The sequence below is a fragment of the Punica granatum genome, chromosome 4 (genome assembly GCF_007655135.1).
Source record: "Punica granatum isolate Tunisia-2019 chromosome 4, ASM765513v2, whole genome shotgun sequence".
NCBI classification, from domain to species: domain Eukaryota; kingdom Viridiplantae; phylum Streptophyta; class Magnoliopsida; order Myrtales; family Lythraceae; genus Punica; species Punica granatum.
Genome location: NC_045130.1, coordinates 18470542 through 18495065, shown reverse-complemented (window position 1 = coordinate 18495065; position 24524 = coordinate 18470542). Strand labels below are relative to the sequence as shown.

Genomic DNA, 24524 nt, shown 5'->3' with positions numbered 1-24524 from the left:
TTGTAAATGTATTATGGATTAATCTAAATCTATGTCGACATTCTGTTTTGCATGATTACTGATTATGGATGAGACATTTTTGATTATTTAGTGAGGAAAAAAAAACTTACAAGTTCCAATAAGGTACCCGAAATCTGTGGTATAATACAGGTTCCAGATAGGTTTCGATTCCAAGATTCAACAGGGTAAGATCCGGTTCCAAAATTTTGGAACACCCCTAGTTTCTGTTATAGATTTCTATCCTGACCTGTGCTATTGATTCTATTAAACGCACCCAATCTCCTACAAGTTTATATTCTTATTACGATTTCATGATTCTGCTGGGGTGACCCTACGCTCAATTCTACCCGAATTTGAACTACTCTTTATCAAGACATTACCGGAATTTGAAGTATTCATGTTCAAGCTTGAGCCCAGATTTCAATTTTAGCGGATGTCGAGCTTTGAGCAATTTAATAGAGCTTATGTTACAGTGCAGTACTTAGTACAGAAACTTCATCAGAAATTATGAAACTTGGTTGAATATGCGAAATATGTGTTTATCCAGCAAGTAGAACCAAATTAAATGCTGAAAATTTTGACTTTCAATATTTGATTATCAAGCACCACCTCAGTCTGACGTTTACCATATATTATATATAATTGGTAAGTCTGTGTCAAACTAATATTGGATGGCCTCACCATGAGTTACGTGCGCATATACTTACATGGATTCGAGCTGCCGAACCATCAGACATCGGTCATCCTAAAAGAGATCTGACATCTTACCAAAGACTAGGTTCAGATAGGATCCCTTCAACACGTCGGACTTACGTATGATATTAAGCCATTGATATATGTGCCGACTTCCTTATGGAATGTTTTCGCCTCCAAGGAAGTTCACGTGCACAATTACACATCCATCTTGGAGAAGAAATTTCCTCACCTAATTAAAAGACCAACCATATTACTGCTTCTCTTCATTGTTCTTGTTTACGCTAATATAATCCGACTCAACTACTTCCGAAGTTAGATACATTTTTTTCAATTAATTTTAGAGTAGACTACCACTGTCGCCCTCTATTTATTCATTAGTAATCGTTTTTGCCTCTGACATATTTTTGCCACCAATTAGCCCTAAACGTTGACATTCCGTCTACCATTTATACCATTCCGTAACGGAAAAGTGACGGAAAAGGTAATGCCATTCATGAATTTTCCGTCACGGAACTTAACGGAAGGATATAAATGGTAAACGGAATGCCAACATTTGGGAATAATTGGTGGTAAAAATATGTCGGGGATAAAAACGATTGCTAATGAATAAATGGAAGGCGACAGTGATATTTTACTCATAATTTTAAGTGCAGAATTTTTATAGTGTTCCATGAAATAAGTACTTAATCAATTAAATTAATTTTATTTGGTGGATTGAGCCTCGAAAATTAAAAGCTATTTAATGTATATTACTTGATAGCTCCATGAAAGTGGCGACTTTGCCATCGCAGTAAAACATTGTGCACCGCAGTAAAATACCATCCTCACGCAGGCCTTCTCAAGAGGTGAAAAGGCATGGTTGAGATCACCAATGGAGGTTTTGTGATTCCCACATACTTAAAAAAAATAAAAATAAAAAAAATAAAAAAAATAAAAAAAAAAAAAAAAAAAAAACACACACACACACACACACACAATTGTTCATTATCAAGTGAGTAGATTGACTGGACTTTTATCCATACATAACACACCAGCAAGGGATTAGACACAAGAAAATGTTAGAATACTGATCACTGGATTAGTTCATTTCTCGAAATAGCATGGTTCAAATTTGAATCTTTTACAGATGTGGAAATTGATAAATTGGGAGTAAGAGAACTGCATCCATACATGGCTCACAGGAATATGTTCTCCCCTCAACAGGTCAAGCAGCACGGCTCCACAACTGTAGATTACGCCCTCTGATATAACTCTGCCTGTAAAATTTATCATTTATCCAAACAATGATTTGTTACCTGAATTTCAAAGAGGGAAAATTGAAGAAAAAGCACTCAACATATAAGGGCAGAAAATCATGTGGGCTTGTCAGGCCCCTATCTATCACTTGTACTTCCCCAACCTCGTCCCTCTCTCTTGTATGTTGGAATCAGGTGCAGCGTCTTAGGGAAAAAATCTAGTCAAATACTAGCAATTGTATTTTCCATCTTTTATAAGCTAAGCATCAAATACTGCATAATTCTTCTCAATCTGTATGTGCATCTTTAGAACCAATATAACTGTTAGCATTATCCTGGAAGAAAACAAACAACTTGGCTTTAATCAATGTTTTGAAGTCTTAAAAACTATTTCCAGAAACTTGATTATATATTTCAGAAGACACATTTCAACAGCGATTGAGACTACTCGGCTTTAGCCAGGAGCTCATTATTCTAATTTCATTCTTTTAAGAGAAATCCTGAATTCCAGTGTCCTCAATATTTCGTAATTACCCATCCACAAACTGCACCAAAAGTATAGGCCAAGGCCACTTGATCCAAGTCAGACACTGCCCACCCAGACTAGGTCACCGTTGCAGCATACCTTGCAGGCAACCTGGTCTGTGGCCAAGATAGCCGAGAGAGAGCCACCTCAGCCCAGTTATATGACTGATAGGCAAGAAGGATTTCAATTAAAAATACTAGGCGAAAACTTTTTGTGTTTATTAGCAAGCAATGTTATGACTAATTATGTATATTGTGGAGAAATATTGTTTGTCGAAAGTGGAATAACTATGTTATGAAACTGATCATTATTTTAATTGGCTTCTTAGCATGTGTAGAGAAATTTACAGTCCGTTTGGTTTTACAATTCTTTTTAAACTTTACTCCACTTCACTCTACTTAACTACAATTATCTTCAATTCAAAAACACAATTATACTTTTCCCTTTTTCTTCAATTTTTTTAATCATTCAATTCAATTTTTAATATTAAATTATCTCAACTATTCATTACCTTTTACACAATTCAACAACACAATCATTACTTTCTCTCAACTATTCATTAACTTTTTCCACAATTCAACAACGCAATCATTACTTTCTATCAACTATTTATTACTTTTTCACACTTTTTCTCATAATTTAGCAACACAATCATTACAAACTAATTAAAATCAAAACTTAACTCTACTCAACTCTAAAACCAAACACAACATTAATGTTTTAATTGCTTTTTCTTGTAGAATGCAATATTCAGGTCATAGTGATGGAGTGCATGATGATAACAAATTAAAAAGAAAATAAATAAATAGATTTGAGTCAGGAAGAGATATCTATAATTTATTCATAAGCACACAGACTATAAATTTGTTGAGAGGAAATTAAGACGTCTGGATTCATGAGATGAGATAGCAATAGTTGAAATTACTATTTTGAGATATGAATAATAATATATATGTAGAGAAAGCAAAGGTAAAGACCTATTTGAAAGCAAAGGTGAAGACCTAGATGCAGGAACAATTAAGCTAAGAAGGTTATCTTCCAACTCACCTCATTTTCTGCCCCCTCTTGATCTTCATAACCACTTAAGTAAGATATTATGCTCTGCAGTTTGATCACGCAGGCCATCCCAAGGTCAAATTCTTACAATGTAGGAACCTGCTTTTGGTCCACTTGCTCCCCATTTCTCTGCACACTGCAGTGATCAAGATGACAAATATTTTCATTCGTGTTGTCCACCACTACCTGCCCCTCATTCAGCTTATTTTGACCTAGCTTCAACAAGACAATTTATATTAATAAATATACCCAAATGGGGATAAACTGAAACCTCCAGTGAACGACAGTTCATTGACTAATATTAATGGATTTAACCAACAACTCATATAAGCATGGGACAAATAGAACTTCTAGCATTTATGACCCTAAAGGCTAGATGTAATTTCTTTCTCCTGAAATAACATATTGTAGATGAAGTAAATTAGGTTCCATTCATTACAGCCATATACGAACATGAGCATATAAAAATGGATAAAGTGAGTGAAAAAGTAAAATGAAAATGGGTACCTGCGTCTGGTTTAGGCTGGAACTTAGAGGGGGTTCTCCTTGAAGAGGAATCGAGACAGCAGGTCTTAAATTGAATATATCCAACAAATAAGTAATTTCATAGGCACATAGAGAAACCCCGACTTCTTATAACTCAATGGGGGAGATAGAGATTCTGATGGTTATAAAAAATGTGATGAGACCACAATTGACATGAGTTGACCACGGAAAATCCTCCTGCTTCAGGATGTAACTCAAGCCATCAAATATTCACAGATGCAACTTGCACCATTCCTTCCTTAGGCGTTTTGATGGGACTACTTGCACTAACATCAATTCCATTCAAATTTCCATCTAGAAAGTCATTTAGGCCTGTGGAGACTGGAAGCAACCCAAGCTTGACCATATTCTCCAGTACTTTTTCTGCATTCACCACATTTCCTGCTTTGACAAAACTACGGATCATTGTGCTATATGTAGCTGCATTCAGCACTGTCCTGTTTTCAGCTATTTCATTAAGCATCTCAAGGGTTTCTGCAAGTGGCTTTCCTGATAATGCAGACATGAGGGAATCATAGACATGTTCACTTAAGATCAAGCGCTTCACCAGCATTTCGTCCACCATCTCGATAACCTTTATAACGTTATCTTCGCTGCAGTATGCATCAATGATTATCTCATAAGCAATCTCATCAGGCTCAATTCCCCTCCTCACCATCTCCTCAAAAAGAGTAAAAATTTTGACTTTATTTCCTGTCCTCTTCTGACCATTCATTAGAGCAGTGTAAGTCAAAAGATTTGGTGCAAGATTCCGCTTCTGCATACACTCAAAGAGTTTTTCTGCTTCACAAACCATCCCTCCCTTGCATAAATAATCAATGAGAATTGTGTAGGTCACATGATTAGGTTCAATATGCTTGTTGCTCATGAAATCCAACAACTTGTCAGCTTCAATAGAATGGCCAGACTTACAGAGCCCATCAATTAAAGAATTGAAAGCAGAAGTGGAAGCAAGGCCCTTGCTCACCATTTCATTAAATAAAGAAAAAGCCTTCTCTATGTTGCCTTCTTTGAAGCACCCACTGACAAGGGCACAATAGACAAAGCTATCAGGTGGAACTCCCTTCAACAACATCTCATCCATCAGACCGAATGCCTCTACCAGTTTGCCAGATTTGCAATATCCGTCTATCATTGTCGCATATGTCACGTTGTTGCAAGCCAAACCCTTAGCTGAGATTCCATTGAAGAGCCCCCTAGCTCTCTCCATGTCTCCGGATTTGCACAGGCCATTGATTAAGGCATTGTAAGTGATAATGTTGGGATCAACACCTTTCTGACTCATCTCTTCCAGGAGTTGGAAAGCATCTCCAGTCTGACCCAGCTTACAGAAGCCAGAAATCAGAGAGCTGTATGTGTAAACATCAGCCACATGTCCCTTCCCCTGCAGTTCGGAAAAGAGCTGCATTGCTTCTTGCATATTTCCATACTTCAAGAGACCCTGAATCAACATCCCATATGCCGGCACGATTGGGACTAGACCTTGTTCAAGAATGCATCTGAATGTTGAGAAGGCTTCCGCACCGTTCCCTTCTCTGCAGTAGCCATCAATCATTGCTCTGCATATAACATCACTGGGAGGGATTCCATTCCCTATCATCTCCTTTAAGTATCTCTTGGCTTCCTTCATATTACCTAACTTACTACAAGTAGTAATGAAGGGTCCATAAGTATATACATTTGGCTTCAGTCCCCGCTCTATCATTTCAGCCATGGAAATATTAGCTTCTTCCATCATGTTGGCTTTGCATTGGCCAATTATGAGCGAATTATAGCAAAAGACATCGGGCAGCACCCCTACCTGTTGCATTTTCCTTAAAACGTTCCTCGCATCTTCAAACATCCCTTTCTGAACAAGGCCTTTAATTATGGTTGTATAGATAACATTGTTTGGTCTTAAACCCCTGGAGGTCATCTCCTCCAAAAGACTATTAGCATGATGGACCTCCCCACTTGAGCACAAACCGTTGATAATAATACCATAGGTAAAATGTGTGGGCTGTAAGTTTAGCTGTTTCATCTCAGCCAGCAGCTGCTTGGTCGCACAGAATTTTTGTTTTCGGCAGTAACCTTCGATGAGTGAATTGAACGTCTGGGTGTCAGGATTTGTTCCCATCTCAATCATCTCCTTCAACAAATTATTGGCCCGCTCAACATCCCCAATCTTGGATAGCCCGCAGATAAGTGCATTGTATGTTATAACATTCAACTTTATTCCATGGGCAAGCATCACATCTTTCATTTTAAAAGCCTCTACTATGTTACCTTCTTTGATGAACCCATCAATCAATGCCGTATAAGTGATCAGATTAGGACTTAAACCAGCACGATACATCTTGTCCAGCAACAGTTTTGCTTCTGCAGATCTCTTTTGCTTACAGAATCCGTCAACAAGTATGTTGTAGGTAAAGGTATCTGGAAAGAACCCCTGCTCAGTCATTCGGCTCACAAGGGCCATAGCATCATCTAGATCTCCAGCTCTACAAAGCCCTCCTATCAGAACATTGAAAGTGACCATATTGGGCTGACAACCATTCTTTGCCATCTCAGAAAAAACCTGCTTAGCAGCAGCAACATTCCCCACCTTACAGTGGGCACTAATCAAGCTGGTGTGAGTGTAAATATCAGGGACAATCCCAGCTTCCAACATGTGGCCATGCACCTTCCAAAAGAGTTCAACCCTATCAGATTTCAACAAGTCCCTCAGCAGTGAATTGCAGCAAATCAAACCAAGCACAAAGCCCTCACTCTGAGCACCCACAAAGACAGTAAAGGCCTCATCCAATAGGCCTCTCCTCTTATAAACGCTGATAAGAACCTCAAAAACCGTCAAATCATTCCCCTTAAAGTCCCTGTAACTCGTAACAACAGCATCCAATAATTCAGGAACTGGCCTACACGTGTTGATCATTCGCTCAATTATGTTGTCAGCTAAAGCGAAGAGCTTAGCATTACAGAGAATAATCGCCAAGGTGGAGAAAGAATGCAAGCTATGGGGCATGGACATAACAGAACCAGACCAGTAGAAGAAACTGAGAAGGCGTTTCGGGTCGCAGACCTTGTTTTCATAGAGCACAGAGCGCACGAGTTCGGGCCCAAGCTTGTTGGGTATATCAGAAGATTCCAAGGCATGTTGCCAGTCATTGCTGTTGGTGAGAATGGTGGTGATCTCTTGGACTGTATTTTCAGAGACATATGAGCAGACCGATCTGCTGCTGCATTTAAGATTGAGAAGCCCAAATCTAAATCTCGTACCCGGCAACACTGCAGCCGATACTACATAGTCTAAATGCATTTCACTGTATAGCAGAAAAGAACATACAGATACAGTCAATAACTACTTCAATGGAGAACAGACAACACAACAGCAATTTATCACAAATCCTGAACAATATATCACAAGCACATATCGGATTCGAAAATATATCAAGCAGATCAAGCAACCAATTTCAGAAACAGATCAAGCAAGAGCTCAAGAGTCTATAATCCGATTTACCTAGAAGTAAGGCAACTCGAGGTCAGACGGCGAGGACTTGAACTGGAAAAGAAGAAGATAAGGGAGCTCGAGGTTAGACACTCCCAGAATTGCGTTCCAACTCAGAGAAGGTGGGAAGTTGATTACCGTGAAGTGGCGAAGAAGGAAGTGGTCGCCGGCAATATGGAGGAAATCGTTCACCGGGAAGTTGGAGAAATGGTGAGGCCGGTGACTGATAGGGCGCCACGAGGATGCCGGCGAAGTGGACCGTGAGTCAGGGCAGCGCCGGGGGGCAGTCTATATCCCTCCGCAGCCGAGCTCGAGAAATGCAGTAAGCTTTTTCTTTTTCCCCCGGGTGGATAGACAAGGCGGGCGTTCTGTTCTTTGGTAAAGGAGAAAGAAAAAGAGGAAAAATTCCTTTCTCCCCCAAACTATTCATGTGGTGCATTTTTACCCCTAAACTATTTTCTATTGAAAATTTTACCCCTCAACTGTGACCAAGAGCAAATATCCCCTACCGTCACATCTGCTGTTAAATCCGCAGTTCTCTAAGATATGTTAAAGTTGTTTTTGGCAGATCCATGACTAGCAAAACCTACAGAGATTATTATGGTAAATGTGGGAAAAAAAAATTGGACTTTAGTTTTTGAAAATGACTCTTAACCAAGCTCGAGTATAAGTTTTGATTCTAGGACCTGTGAGCTGGATTGAGCATAAGCTAGCTTGTTACTCAAGTTGAGCTCATTGATACAACAAAATTTCCAACGCAAAGCAAACAAGCAACTTAATATATCTCGACGACAGAATATTAGGAGAATTCCAAACATATGGAGCATGTAAAGTAGCATCACTTGTAAAAAGAACTCTATGAAGGAATGTAAGTTCAGAGATCAAAGGAAGCCAAGGCAGAGGCAGAATCAGAACTTTTTGATCCTCTCCATTCGTTAAGTTCTCAAGGCAGAGCCAATGTAACTATCGAATTTTCTGATGATTGTGGATAGGAAAACCAGGATTAGTCTGGATCTAATTAATCATGTCTCTGCCCTATCGGAATCTGCCATCCTCTCAACTCAACTTTCAAACTTCATATATTTTACGGGATGACAGTTCTGAATCATTCGAGTTCTCAGGCAAGGAACTTGAGATGGCAACGAAGGATGGCCGAGTCACCCCTTCTGGAACCTCCTCATTTTGTCCTGATGTAGTATCGATCAAACAATGAGACTTCTGCATTCTGCATCATGATATCTATCAAGGCAAGGAACTAGACATAGCGATGAGAGATTCCAAGTCTCCTCCTTGTTGGGTCTAAACGCAGCCTCCATCAAAAGGCGCACTGTGGACCCAGTGAGCATCACATTAGATATTACCATGTACACATGACACAATGAACGGTAGAGACCAGTGAAAAAGAATCCGCGAACTTTGTGTTATTAGCAGCACCAAAGAAAAAGATAAGACGGTATTGTTTAGGTATGGATTGTGCAAGGAAGTGTAAGTGAGGGAGAGATCAGGAAAAAGAAAGCAGTCTGAATGTAAATAATTTGTTGATGTATCGACAACCCGGGAAGATTTCTTTTTTCTATGAAACTTTATATTAGACTTGCCTCACTTTTTAAGAAATTTTTAGATTTTATTTTGTTATTTTCTGGATTTAAAAATTTTCTTACTTCATGCAAGAAAAAAATGGAGAGAATAACGAATTTCATGCATGTGCTCGTATAAATTCAAGGAAAATATATACCACTAATCTTTTAAAAGGACATGTGTCATTTCTGGTCGAAGGGAAGGGAGATGGGGACAGAAAATGGGGACGAGGATTTACATCCTAAAAAATTGGTGGCCCGCCATTTCTAATTTTTACTATCAATTATGAAGTCGATCACGTTTGATCACAAATAATAATAATAATAATAATAATAATAATAATAATAATAATAATAGTAGTAGTAGTAGTAATAACATTAATAATAATAAGAGCTAATTACCCCTAAAATATATACTTTGCCTCTTTTAAAATTTTGGCATGAACTTTTTTTTGCAAATAAAATCATGATAACTTTTATCATTTATTTGTCAAGTTTATCATTCATTAATAATTCCATTAACTTTGTTGACGTGGCAGGCAAATGAAAGCATCAAAGTAATTTAAAATAATCAAAACAATGTAAAAATAAAGAAAATTAAAAAATATATAAGAAACCTTTTAAAGAAATTCTCGGATAAGTTGTCATGTCGATGACCCCCGTAGGTAGGTGGGCTTCTGGTGGTGATGCCCCCACCCTGCAATTTCGAACAACTTTGTGCGAAGTTCTTTTGGGGCGATCAAGCCACTACAAGAGAAGGTCTTGGGGCGACCCCTTTTTGGGTTTCTCTAGGTCTCCCGACCCATCTCCCTACCCATTCAAAAGGGTTGCATAAAGTACAGTCATTTTAGACTTAGTGACCCACTCCCAAATTGGTTGCTATAGACCCAACCAAAAGCGACCCAAAATGATAGGTCAACTAAAGTGATGATCGGCCCATGCAATGTTTGAGACAACCTAAAATTTTAGGTTGCCCAAGGTGAATCTAAGCCTACCCAATTTGGGTCGACAAAGCTATGGTCAGGGCCGACCCAAAATTTTGGGTCGCCTAAAGCTAACCTGGACTGACCCAATTTGGGTTGAGAAAGCCTTGCTTTGGCCGACCCAATGTTTTGGGTCGGGAAAACTTTGTTTTTGCCTACACCATTTTTTAGGTTCGTCCTCTGGCAGCAGGCTAATAGCCTAGTGTCAGTCCATGAGGAAAAATAACGGGTGCCACTATCGACACGTTACTAGCTTGTTATTAGTTTGTTCTTCGCTTATTGACAAGTTGTTTGCCAATTGCAATATAGACGAATATAAATTACATTTGAATCAAATTTATAATCCAAATAATAATGTCCATAGTCATAATAATTTAAGACTTCTACAATTACAAGTCCCGATAAAGCCAAATACTATGAAACAAATTTACACTTATTATGCAGCAACTTCAATTCGAAGCTTTGAGATCGGGACAATTTCTCCTTCAATGGTTGTTCCTCTTCTTTAACGTGAGCCCCGATGATCTTCAATATCACTTCGTTATCCTTTTGAATCTTCACTTGAAACCTAGGGCAAAAAGCCGCATCACTTCGGGCAACTGCATAACAAATGACAAACGACGGAAGTAACTATCGATCATGTTTTGTTGTTTCTTCAAAGGAGGAACAACTTACCAAGCCATATGATGTCGCATAATTTGGCATGTCATCAGATTGGAACTGCATATTATCGGGAATCAGCTGAAGGATAACAAAATCATGGTTAAGCAAATACTAAAATCAATAGTGAAATCATGGAAGACAACATAACACAAATAAAGCAACACGAAATTGATGGGACTATCTCTCATTGTTTTGAAAAAAAAAATCAACTTATACTATAAAGTCCTTTGGCTTCACTTATCAAAGAACGAGAAATGATCATCGTAACTGGAAGTCACAATCAAATTGACTCGACTGCCAGCAACAAGAAGCAACACAATCAAATGCCTCTTTCCTATCCATTTTCCCCAACCTTTACCTCAGCAGATGAGTGGAGAGAGAGAGAGAGAAAGAAAGGGGGTTACAAGTGCTCAATGACGATAGCTCTCTCCTTCTTCTTCTTTTCCTCTACAGAGATGAATGGCTAAGCATTTCTCCATTCATTGATTTCACTCTTCGAAGACTAAAACCCATCTTTCCCTTCCATCTCCACCACAACCTGAGTTGAAAAAGATGAGAGCTTGTCGGGGAGGGAGTTACTGCCATCAAGAAGGGAGGATGCTGCTCTACTCGTCATTGGTTAGAGGTGGCTCGAAGCGGAGCTAGGATTGATAGGACTAAGAGGTTGAGATGAGTTTGTCTAGGAGGAGCAGAGCTAAGAGGTAGCGGACAAGGAAGAGGAAGGTGGAGAAGGGGTTTGTGCAGGGCCGGAAATGGTGGTGGTGGAAGGTGAAGGAGCTTGGGCATTGGGGAAGGCCTAGACATGAAGAAGAAGAAGAAGAAGAAGAAGAAGAAGAAGAAGAAGAAGAAGAAGAAGAAGAAGAAGAAGAAGAAGAAGAAGAAGACGGCGAGGAGGAGGAGGAGGGGATGGCTGGGCATGAAGAAGAAGGGGGTAAGTAAAAAGAGGTTAATAGCCAAAATTTAAGTGAAAATTTTGAAATTTTAAAACCATGGGCGGGAAAGTGAAAAATCATAATAGATAGTGCCTGGGGTGACTAATTTGTGCCGACCTTAATTATTGGGTCGCGAGAAATCATATCTATGACAATCATTTTCTATGGGTCGGCATAGGTTGTCAGACCACTGTCATTTTTTACCAACCCATCCAAAATGGTCGGCCAAAGCCCTATCTTGGGCAATCCAAGTTTATGGGTCGGCACAAGCTGGCATATCACGACCATTTTTTGCCAATCCATCCAAAATGGTCGACCAAAGCCCTATCTTGGACGACCTAGTTTTAAGGGTTGGCATAGGCTGGCACATCAAGACCATTTGGGTTGCTCCAAACCCAATTTAGGGGACTTCTAGCGACCCATTTTGATGGGTCAACAAAAAATGGTTGTCAAAAGTATCTTTGTTGTAGTGAGTGGTGGGTGGCTGCCAAGGATGAACCCATGGCCCCAATTCAAGGGATCTCTATTCAACGAGATCTCCCGAATTGAGCTTGGATGGTGTAGAAAGGACCGTGTATTGGCTGAATACACACTTACTGTGTGAGGTGAATTCATTAGAATAAATAGTGATGTACAGAGTTCTAAGTATGTAAACTATCTATACATGACTAAAATATATAAACTATACATGGTAAGTAATAATGAAAAATATTCATGCTAATCTTCTCTATTACTCCCCCGCAAGCCGAACGGGGACTGTGCCACGTGAAGCTTGGAGCGGATGTCAACAAAATGAGAAGAAGATAAGCCTTTGGTGAGTGCATCAGCTAGTTGGTCATCGGAGGAAATGAAGCGAATGGATAGTTGCTTGTGCATGAAACGCTCCCACACAAAGTGATAGTCAATCTCAATGTGCTTGGTCCGAGCATGAAAGATGGGATTCGCAGTAAGATAAATTGCAGAGATATTATCACACTAAAGAGTCGGAGGGTGATGCTGTGAAACACCAAGTTCCTAAAGTAGGGACTGGAGCCATAGAATCTATGCAGTGGCATTAGCGAGACTCTTGTACTCAGATTCAGTGCTCGACCGGGCAACTGTCCTCTGCTTTTTAGAGCTCCAAGAGATGGGATTGGAGCCAAGAAAAACAATGAAACCACTGACAGAATGACGATCATCGGGATTACTCGCCCAATCAACATTCGAAAAACCATGAATAGATGAGATAGGGCCTGGACGAATATGAAGGCCGTATGTGATTGTACCCTTGAGATATCGTAGGATACGTTTCACCGCCATCCAGTGAACAGTAGTTGGACAGTGCATAAACTGACAGACCTGATTTACCGCATAGGTAATGTCAGGTCTGGTGAGCGAGAGATACTGGAGACTACCGACTGTACTCCTGTAGAGAAAATGATCTGGAAAAGAATCTCCATTATGAAGAGAAAGCCGAGATCCTGATGAGACCAGAGAGCTGATAAGCTTGCATTCCAGCATAGAAGTGCGAGCTAAGATATCATGAATGTACTTGGACTGTGTGAGGTAGTGTCCAGTACCATCAGTGCGTGCCTCCATTCTAAGAAAATAGTGAAGAGGACCGAGATCCTTCATGGCAAATTCTTGTTGTAAGGCAGTAATTATGGAGTTAAAAGGTGCACTTGGGGTTCTCGTCAAGATGATATCATCAACATAGACGAGAAGATAGACAAGAAAATTAGATCCTCGGAGGATAAACAGCGAGGGATCAGCTTTGGAATCCGAAAGCCCAAGTCTCTGAAGGTAGGTATTGAGTCGCTGGAACCAGGCCCGGGGGGCTTGCTTGAGGCCGTAAAGAGATCGGCGAAGTCGACAGACATGATTAGGACAAGAGGCATCGATGAAACCGGGAGGTTGAGACATATAAACCTCCTCAGCGAGATGCCCAATAATGAATGCATTCTTCACGTCCAGTTGTCGAATCTGCCACTGGGATGAGACAGCAATAGAGAGAACTGTTCGAATGGTAACCGGCTTGATGACTGGACTAAACGTCTCTGAATAGTCTACTCCTTCTCTCTGATTAAAGCCCTTTGCCACCAATCGAGCCTTATAGCGATCAATAGTGCCATCAGCCTTCTTTTTAATGCGATAAACCCATTTGCAGCCGACCACGTTCTGCACAGAAGATGGTGGGACAAGATCCCAGGTATGATTCTGAAGTAATGCCAGATATTCCTCCTTCATTGCTTCCCGCCAAGCACAGTGTTTACAAGCCTGTGCAAAGGTCTGAGGTTCCTGCAAGGCAGTGGAAACAGAAAAAGCAGAAGGATGGCAAGATATGGTGAATCGAGGAGGAGGCAAAGTACAATCCTTAGACCTTGTCACCATCTTGTGAGTGTTCTGAGTAGCAGGTGCAACATCATTACCCACAACATCCCCAACCGGAATTCCAGACTCAATGAACTAGTCATGAATCTCAGAAGCTGGAACATGCAACTCAAAAGGTAAGGTGGCAGGACTACGGGGCTCATGAAAAGGCATAGAAACAGATGAATGAATGGGAATATAAGTAGAATTGTTACTTGAAGATGAGGGAATAGACATACCAGTAGCAAGTGCGGGACCAGAAGAGGACCGACTAGCATCCACCGAGATAGGCGCACCTGTCCTGAAAGGAAATGAATGCTCATCGAAAACAACTTGAGTGGATAGGAAGATGCGACCAGTGATAGGATTTAGACATCGATGTCCCTGATAATGGTAAGGATATCCAAGGAAGACACATGTATGAGATCGATGTTCTAATTTATGATGTATATAAGGTCGTAAGTAAGGATAACAAAGACACCCAAAAATCCGTAAATTAGAGTAATCCGGTAGACTACCATGAAGTACCTCGAAATGAGATTTGAAACCAAGGGATTTTGTAGGTAACCTGTTAATAAGGTACACTGCTATTTTGAAGGCAAAATCCCAAAATTTCGATGGAACAGAAGAATGAGAGAGTAATGTGAGACCCATGTCAACAATATGATGGTGTTTACGTTCAGCAGAGCCGTTCTGTTGAGGAACATGAGGACAAGAGATACGATGGAAGATACCATTGTTCTGCAATTCAGACTGAAAATCTGCAGAGAAAAACTCTTTTGCACCATCTGATTGAAAATACTTAATTCGACGTCCATGGAGATTCTCAATTTGAAGACGAAATGCTCGAAAAATACAAAGTGCATCAAATCGAGATTTAAGAACATAAAACCAGGAGTATGTACTATAATCATCAAGAAAGTGAATGTAATAATGATGACCAGTATGAGAAGTGATTGGTGCAGGACCCTAAATATCAGTATGGACAAGCTCAAAAGGAGATGTACTTGTATGAAGAGTTGGTGGGAAAAAGTTATTGAGTGATTTTCCTTCTTGATAAGCAGAACAAATATGACCAACATGATCATTATTAAGAAAACGTAAAGCACGACAAACTATGGGAAAAGAGGAGTGCCCAAGGCGTTGATGCCATAAGATACTGGACCCGGACATAGAGAAATGAGCTTGAGGACGGTTGATGCGACTGCCTCTCGAGTGAAAACAGTAGAGTCCATCTTTAACTGGGCCACGCATAAGCTCCTGGCGTGTACGACGATCCTTCACAATGAAACAATTTGGGTGAAGCTCAAAGAAACAAGCATTATCTTTGGCAAATTTGGAAATGGAAATGAGATTTTTGGAAATATTAGGAGCATAAAGGATGTGATTCAGATGTAAAGGTCGTGAAGGAAGTTTAATGGTAGAAGAACCAGAGGCTAAAACCGGGAGAGATTTACCATCACCAACAAAAAGATTATCAGAACTTTGATTATCATCACGAATACTGAGGTTAGAAATATCTGAAGTCACATGGTGTGTAGCTCCCGAGTCCATATACCAGTCTGGATCATAGAGTGCCAGCGAGGATCCATAGGCCAGATGAGCTTGAGCTCCAGAGAACTGACAGAATGGCGCAATGTGACCAGCCCGATTGCAAATCTGACAGACAACAGAAAAACTGGGCCTGGAGTGTTGTATTGGACCATGCTGTTGATTCAGCCCAAGAAGAAAGGACCCACGGGCGGAGGAAGTGATTGGATTGGGCCGACCACCGAAATAAGGCCAATAGTTGATCGAGCCAAGGCGCGGGTCGACACGCTGGTAGGCTTGACCCGAACTGACATTACCCGACCCGCTCAGCTTGTCTTCTCCACCCGATCCCTGATTAGGGATTTTCTTCCCACTGCCGCGATCAGACGAAACACCGAAGGAACCCGAGCGATCACCGGAACCTCCTGCTTTTCCGTTTCCTTTTCCTCCCTTACCTTTACCCTTGTTGCGGCCGTTCAAAATGTTTCGGCCATCAACGTAGTGAGCTTCAGTCGGAGGAGCACCGAGTATTCTGGAGAGAGAAGCGCCAACGGAGGAAACCGATTGCATTGCCTGATCTCCATGGGTGGCTACATACAGATGCCGCTCTTCGTGCCTGACGAGCAACGATTGAAGCTCATCCATGCTAATGGTAAGCATTCGTTCGGATTGGGCAAGTACAATGGGTTCTCATTCGGGATCGAGCCCAGTGTAAATCCAGCGATTAATCTCAGCCGTGGTCTTGGGCTTCCCGATTTGGGCATACCTTAGAGCATGTTCCTTTATAGAATTGATAAATGCAGCCATCAATTTGGAACCTTTCTTCAAATCGCGCCACTGTTGATCAAGCAAATCTTCCTGTGCAACTATCTGATTAACAAAAGCCCGTTCCAGAGAAGTCCATGCCTCGTGAGATGTTTTGGCAGTGAGGATAGTCACCCCAATTGCCTCAGTGACTCCTAGCATGACACAGGTGAGGGCGAAATTGTCCCTAGATTCCCATCTTAGGCAGTCAGGATTTGTGACTTGGACACCATCTGCTCCAGCAATTGTCTTGCTCGGAACGGTAGCCCGACCCTCAACATGGTCTAGCAGACCGTAAGTGGCCAGTAAAGGTGTCATGACACCTCTCCAGTATAGGTAATTCTGGCCATTGAGTTTGACTGTGATTGTTGGAATAGTGGTTGGCGTTTGAATAACGGGGGGTGAAGATGAAGAAGTGGTATTAGCCATGGTCACTAATTGGAGAAGAAGAAGAAAAGAGAAAGAGCTAAAGCAGATGAGCTAATCGGAGTTATCCGTATTAGAGCTCTGATACCATGTAGAAAGGACCGTGTATTGGCTGAACACACACTTACTGTGTGAGGTGAATTTATTAGAATAAATAGTGATGTACAGAGTTCTAAGTATGTAAACTATCTATACATGACTAAAATACATGAACTATACATGGTAAGCAATAATGAAAAATATTCATGCTAATCTTCTCTATTAGATGGAAACTTCTTTTACCCGTTTCTCTTGATAATCTATTGCTAACAACTTCTTCCCAACTCTTTTCACTGTATAGGAAAAAGAAAAAAGAATACAATGTTCTCTATTTACAACTTTTCTCAAACGAGAGAAAACCACAGAAAGAACACCAACCCTTCTCCAATTCAGGTTTTCTTTTCTTAATTTGGCCCTTGATTTTTTGGTGGAAGTAATTGTTATCTCATCTTTGCTTTTTGTGAAAAAATAGCCCCTCTCTATTGGATCTGTCTGTTATGGAGTACCTTATTTTCAATTTATTTATTTTAAATGTGGATCCCAGAATATTACAGGTGGCTAAAATTGTTTGCCATGGATGACAGATTTGATCAAGAAAAGATAGTTTGTGATTTTATTGGTAAAATAAATTCATCGCAAATTGAATAAAGGGGGCAGGGTTCATGATTTTTGAAGTAATTTTCCCTAATGATGGTGATGATCAAGAAATGATAGTTCATGATCTTATTTGTAAAAAACAAATATTGAATAAAGGGGCAAAGTTCATGATTTTTGAAGTAATTTTTCCTGATGATGATGATAAAAAGGTTGGAACTATTTCCACTCCCTATTTGGCTAATACAATCCATTTATTGTTTGTTGTACCAAATTACCTTCAATTGCACCTTTATGACCTTTATACATATGGAAAAATCAGAAATCACTCTCCCAAATAATTTCCTAACTTATTGTCATTTGGTAATCACCTAATCCCTTTTTTATAACTAACAAATATGGTTAGACCTTCTAATCACTCTCTTAAATAGTTAAATCCATCTTTTCCTTTCTTAATTCACGCAAATTTTACCATTTGTAGAAGCTCTTATCTTTTTCCCTTTTGAAAAAACTAGAAAATTGATACTTAACCAATATTATTTAAAAATGTATCTTAAATCGTCATATAATAGAAAAAAAGTTCTCAAAAATATCCTTTAAAGATCTCAATGCCAAAATATAAAAAGGAGGCAAAATCTGTACTATACTCTAATGAAATAGCTTTCGTTCAGCAAAACAAAAATAAAATATCTTTCACTTAAAAGTAATAGATCACTATATTAATGAGAAAATCTTAAATTCTGGGAACCATATATAAATTAATGGTTTACATTAAGCTAGTCAAATTATATAAAAACTTTATGTATTATTGCATCTAAAATAACACAAGAAGTTCATTTATTTCATAATTTTTTATTTTTTCCTGTTGATGTTTTGTTGATATTGTAAAATAAATTGGGATTAACATGGGCTATGTGCATAAAATTATGCTATTTAATTACCAAATGACTGGGTGTATTTTTTTTTTTGGCTGGAGGTATTATGTGTATTTTGATAGAATATATAACAAATGGGGTGTATTAACCAAATAGGGGTGAAAATAGCCCCAACCTAATAAAGATAATGCATTTATATTTTTCATAAACATAGATGGGGAATATTAGGCCATATTTATATTGAGAAATTTTTCTAACTGTTTGGAAAAGTTTTATAAAAATGCAAAACTATAATTTATATATGTTTACCTACCTAAAATGAAAAATTGTTTTTTTCAAGAGAAGTTGAATATTTTAATTTCCCAAATTCAAAGCAATTAGAGAAGTACTTTTTAGTGACTTTTCAAGTCTCTTCCCTTTAATTGGAAGGATTTCTATCTTTTTTTTGTTTTTTAAATTATTATATCAAATCAATTCTCCTCCCTTTAATTGAAAAGTTTCTAATTGTTGGACACTAAATATAAAAGGCTTGGTTATGGAGTGCTGTTGCTGATGAAAAAGTATTTGAATAAAATTGCTGAAAAATAATTGCTTATTTTATAAATTATTGAGATATTTGGCATACTATTTTTTAAATCAGCTAAAATAACTGGTGAAAAGTTAAAATGACCGATATGTACATAAATAGAAGAATAAAATTTATTTCATTAACAAATAAATTCCTATCGCTGTAATAAATGAGACAGATTAGACAATAGTTCTATTAGAACTATCAAAAAAAATGCGAGCCTCCTTTGTTTAAATTATGTATATGTATATGTATATGTATATATGTGTGTGTGTGTGTGTGTAATATAGATGAGACGGAGAGGTGAGGGCAGACATGGAATTATGCAGAAAAGGAATGGAGTAGTTTGGAAGTTACAAGAGTTAAAGCCGTGGGAAAGAAACATATGAGACACTGAACGCTAGAATGCGTTTGGATTTTGAGTTGAGTTGAGTTGAATTTTAGTTTTAATTGGTTTATAATGATTATATTGTTGAATTATAAGAAAAAGTGTGAAAAAGTAATGAATAGTTGAGAAAAAGTAATGATTAAGTAATGATTGTGTTATTGAATTGTGAAAAAGTAATGAATAGTTGAGAGAATTTAATATTAAAAATTAAATTAAATGATTAAAAAAATTAAAATTAAAAATAAGTAATAATTGTATTGTTGAATTGAAGATAAATGGAATTGAGTTGAGTTGAGTTGAAAATTTTTTAAAAAACAAACACACCAAAATCACGTTTCCACAGCAAGAATGAGTCAACCACTTGTGGAAGAAAGAAACACCAAATGCTAGGCCTTGTTTGGTTTTAGGATGTAATTTTAGAATCATAATTCTAACTTAACTCTACCCACTACAAAACAAAATAACTCATACAAAGTCAAAGAGTGGGCCCCATTTATACTACTTTTTTCCACAATAAAACAACATAACTCATACAAAATCAAAGGGTGAGCCCCATTTATACCACTCTTTTTCAAAATCAAAATCTGATTTTAAAATCCTACTATGAAACCAAACGCAACCTAATTATTTGAAAATTGAAGTTGAAAACGCAGGTTTGGGAGCCTCATCGCACTCCCCGAACTCACCCTAAGTCAATATTGATATGTAACTACCATACTAAAATAATAGACATTTAAAGGCCCGTTTGGATTGAGAGTTAAAAAACTTTAACTTTAACTCAACATACTGCATAACAAAAACACATATTTCCCAAGTAAAAAATTTTAACTTTAACTTTAACTTAACGCACTATACAACAAAAACACACGTTTCCCAAGTTAAATTTATAATCACATCTCATTTGTCCTTTTCCACAATCAAAATCAAAATCAAAATCAAAATTACTTTAACTCTGAAACCAAACGCACTCTTATAATCTTATATTTGCTCACATGCATCAAAACTTTCTTATGCTATTATGCAACGAAGTTTTTGTTTAAACTAGTTTTTTTGGCTCTATCATAAATAAGATAAATGGCAACATATGTTAACTAAGTACACATGTTATTCAAGTGCGAAATTCTATTCAAAAATTCAATTTTGAGTTTGCTAAAATCATTTCGCAACTTTTTCTAGAGAAATAATTTAAGAAAAGGAGAAAAAAACTGAAAAAGAAAAATAAAGACTTTTCTAAAATTAAACCCTATATATAAGTAAAATTAACATAAGTGCATAATCAATTAGCATGGGTGCATAATTTATTAGCTTGGGTGCATAATAAATGTAATAAAATGTATGTAAATCTCTTATTAGCTACAATTAAAAGAAAATAACTTGGGCGCATAATAAATGCAATAAATGCACACAAATCTCTTACAAACTAAAATTAAAAGAAAAACTTTAAAAAATAAAGAATAAAATTTAAAAACAAAGAATAAAATTAAAATGTATAAAACGTAAAAAATTGCATGAGAACCGATTTCCAAATTACAATTGGAACAAAAAATCTACTTTAGTATATAGCCAAAGAAGCTATGCTAATTCCCCAAAAAATTGTCATAGCCAATAATTTATATTGACTTATAATAATAAATAAAAAAATTTGTACATGTGACAGTCGGTATTATAAACTTATGGCAATAAATAGGATAAAAAATAATATTTAAAATAAAGATTTCATAAATACTATTTTAAAAGGACAAAAAAATCCTGTTGTTATTTCTAAATTATATATAACTGATAAATGTATATAAAGAATTAACTTAATGTGATGCATATTAATTAAATAGATTTGTAGCAAATTATCATCAAACTATTTTGATTATTATACTTTATGACAAAAATTATAGAAGATTATTATTTAATGTTTGCAATTAACAATAGAAAAATATTATTTTGTTTAATAAGAAAATTGATATTTTAAATTACAAATAATTACAAATAAGAAATGATATAGAAATATATAATATGTCCACTACTTGAGGAAGACAATCACAATCTTCTAGAACTTATGGTCATATATGAAAAGAAAACAATAATTCAATACATGGATATCATAAAACCATTTTGCTGGAAAAATTATTGTCTAAATATCCATGATAAATTTGCAAAAACAATTAAATAAATATATGATGCATATTAAATTAAGATGGTTAGTTGCAAAATTATTTTTAAACTATTTAAAATTACTCTAATTTTATTGAATATTTTTATTTATTTGAAATTTGAAATTAATTATTTAAAAAGTATTATTATTACTATTAAGAAAATCGGTCTCATAACCAATGAAAATCTTAATATTATTTAAGAAAAAGCTTCCTTACAATTCAATAACACATTTAACTAGTAAAAAAATAAATAAATTATCATGCGTAAAAACATGTGTATCATGCGGAATGAAAACTAAATGATCTAATAAATAAGCATGAACATAGATATTATAAGAATATTTATACTCGAAAATGATGAATTAAGCATATATATAAATTAGTAATAACTAATTAGATATATGTGCTAGCATATTAAAAACTAAAATTTTACACGTTAAAAATAATGATCCTGAATCAAGAAAATGACTAATTACCCTTCTAAACAAAAAAAAAAAAAGATCAATGAAGTGACTACTTTTTAATAGCTTTTATCAACAAATGCAATATTTTTTCGAAAACAATAAATTATCTAATAAACAAATTTGAAAATAGATATTAGAATAATTTATATTTGAAGATAACTATGTAAGCATATATATAAATTATCACAAAACACTAACTACAAAAGTTTAGGAGCATATCGAAATATAAAATTTAATGTGTGAAAGCAAAGAATATGACTAGAACTATTCCAAAAAATGTGTAAAATCCATTTACATACATGTGCAAGGTATCTTTAACATGTCATCATATTAACTATCAAATAAAAAAATAACTACTTAACTCTAGACAACATTTCTAAAAAAAAAAGTACCACGTGACTAATTTTATGAAATTAGGATTGCAAAAAAAGTAAAAATTTCATAAATGAAAGTAAGGATATAGCATGACATAATTTTCAAAAACAAAATTCAAAATCAAGTTTGTATACTTGCATTTTATATATTTGTATTGGATCTACATAATGTTAATGATTTAATAAATATGCAACACAAATGAGGGAATTAGTAGCAAAATTGGTAATAAAGTATATGAAATTAGTCTAATTAGCATTATTATTCGAAATTTTTAGTTACTATTGAAATTTTTAATTTTTAATTTTTGTTGTTTAAAATAATATGATAGAACATGGAATTTTAAGGTTGAGAAAGGAAAGAACAAAATGGGAGAATGACACGTGGGAGAAAATAGAGAGGAGAAAATAATAGTAAGTGGACAATATCGTCCTTCAATGCATCTCTTTTATTTTAAATCATATCATATCTAAACTAAGAATAAAGGATACTTTTGACATTTTTCATTTTAAAAAATCGATATCAAGTTTGTATAGTTGCATTTAATATTTTTATTGGATCTATATAATGTTAATGATTTGATGCATATGCAACACAAATGAGTGAATTAGTAGCAAAATTAGCAATAAAGTATTTGAAGTTAGTCTAATTAGCATTATTATTTGAAATTTTTAGTTACTGTTGAAATTTTAAATTTTAAATTTTGAACTTTTGTTGTTTAAAATAATATGATAGAACATGGAATATTGAGGTTGAGAAAGGAATAGCAAAATAAAGAGAGATTGACACGTGGGAGAAAATAGAGAGGATAAATAATCTTAAGTGGACAACATTGTCCTTCAATTCATCTCTTCTATTTTAAATCATATCATAACTAAACTAAAGATAAAGGATACTTTTGGCATTTCAACCAAATACTAAAAATAAGGAGGTAGTTACGAAATCGAATTTTCGCTTAAACAATAGCATTAGAAATTATTATAGTTATTCTACGAAGTTATAATAATATAAACTCAAAATATTTGAAATAAGGATGTAATAATATATTAAATTTAAAAAACGTATAGCTAAATTTGTTGGAGTATCTATAAAAAAATATACCTAATATATAAATAATCAAATAAATATGTCATGCATACTAATTAATAGAGTTAGTTACAAGATCTTTATCGAACTATTCTAAAATTCATTTAATGTCATTAATTATTCGAGATATTTTATTATATAAAGAAACCATATGTTTCCCAAATATCAGAATATAAGTATTATAAAAACTGAAATATAAATGCATTAAAAATACAACGCGAAGGATGCAGTACTAAGGAAATAATTTATTGATCACACATATAATTTCCATGTAAAAAAATAGAAGCTATAAATTTTTTGATTTTATGGTCATATAGGAGGAAAAAACTTTATGCACAATATATGTACTTATGCTCATCAATAAAAAAAATATAAAAGAAAACACATGGATATCATAAAAATTGTTTTCAAAATAAAGTTGATAAATATATTTTCTACTGCAATTTCATAATTAAAGTACATGTGATAAATTTGAATCAATATTTAACTTAAATTGATTATACATATTAAGTGAGACAGTTAATTGCAAAATTACCGTTAAACTAATTAACTTTCTATAGTTTTTAATAAAAAGTTATGAAAAATTATTATCTGAAACTTTAATAAATGTAATTAAAAATATTATTGATCTTAATAAAAAAAATTAGTCTTTCAAAGAAATAATTACATTCTAAGAAAGAATATATCTACATATACACATATATGAAAGTAGGATCAATGTGGGACTGGCCAGATGGCCCCATAATACTCCGTTTATAAACGAAATTTTCTCGGTTTTTTGAGTTTTTTTTCTAAAAAAGTAAGATTTTAACTTTTAAAAAATATATGGGACTATTCATTATTTTCTCAATTTTTTGAGTTTTCTTTATTTTGAATTTTTTAAATTTTAAACTTTTAAAATAAATAAATATAGATTTGTGGGATTAATCATTATTTTTTGAAATTTTTTATTTTTTTTAGAAAAACGAATTTCAATTTTATTTTTAAAACATGTAGATATAGATTTATGGGATGGATTGTTATTTTCTCAGATTTTGAGCTTTTCTTATAAACGAATTTTAAATTTTTTAAAACATATAGATACAGATTTATTTTTATAGATATGATGTGTTGTATATTTGTTCTTCAAAATGTAAATCAGATCATATTTTTTATAGATAAAGATGTGATGTACTATTTGATAT

At 35.7% G+C, this 24524-nt stretch overlaps 1 protein-coding gene across 3 annotated transcripts; it reads right to left on the bottom strand.

The window, feature by feature from the left end:
• Positions 1-1673: 1673 nt before the first annotated feature.
• Positions 1674-7902, bottom strand: LOC116204061 (pentatricopeptide repeat-containing protein At5g61990, mitochondrial). Of its 3 annotated transcripts, none has more exons than XM_031536117.1 (5): positions 7682-7902; positions 7556-7597; positions 4021-7358; positions 3505-3729; positions 1674-1952 (listed from the first exon to the last, which is right to left on the bottom strand). In XM_031536117.1, the coding sequence occupies exon 3, from the start codon at positions 7352-7354 to the stop codon at positions 4262-4264; it is 3093 nt and encodes a 1030-aa protein (XP_031391977.1). In that variant the 5' UTR covers positions 7355-7358; positions 7556-7597; positions 7682-7902; the 3' UTR covers positions 1674-1952; positions 3505-3729; positions 4021-4261. The 3 variants fall into 3 exon arrangements, with proteins under 3 accessions (XP_031391977.1, XP_031391976.1, XP_031391978.1); XM_031536116.1 differs by having other exon boundaries at positions 3505-3725; XM_031536118.1 differs by having other exon boundaries at positions 3505-3649.
• Between the last annotated feature and the right edge of the window lie 16622 nt (positions 7903-24524).

What these genes read in the sequence shown, in the direction of transcription:
- LOC116204061 (XM_031536117.1), bottom strand. Translation starts at nt 7,354, where the DNA reads ATGCATTTAGACTATGTAGTATCGGCTGCAGTGTTGCCGGGTACGAGA.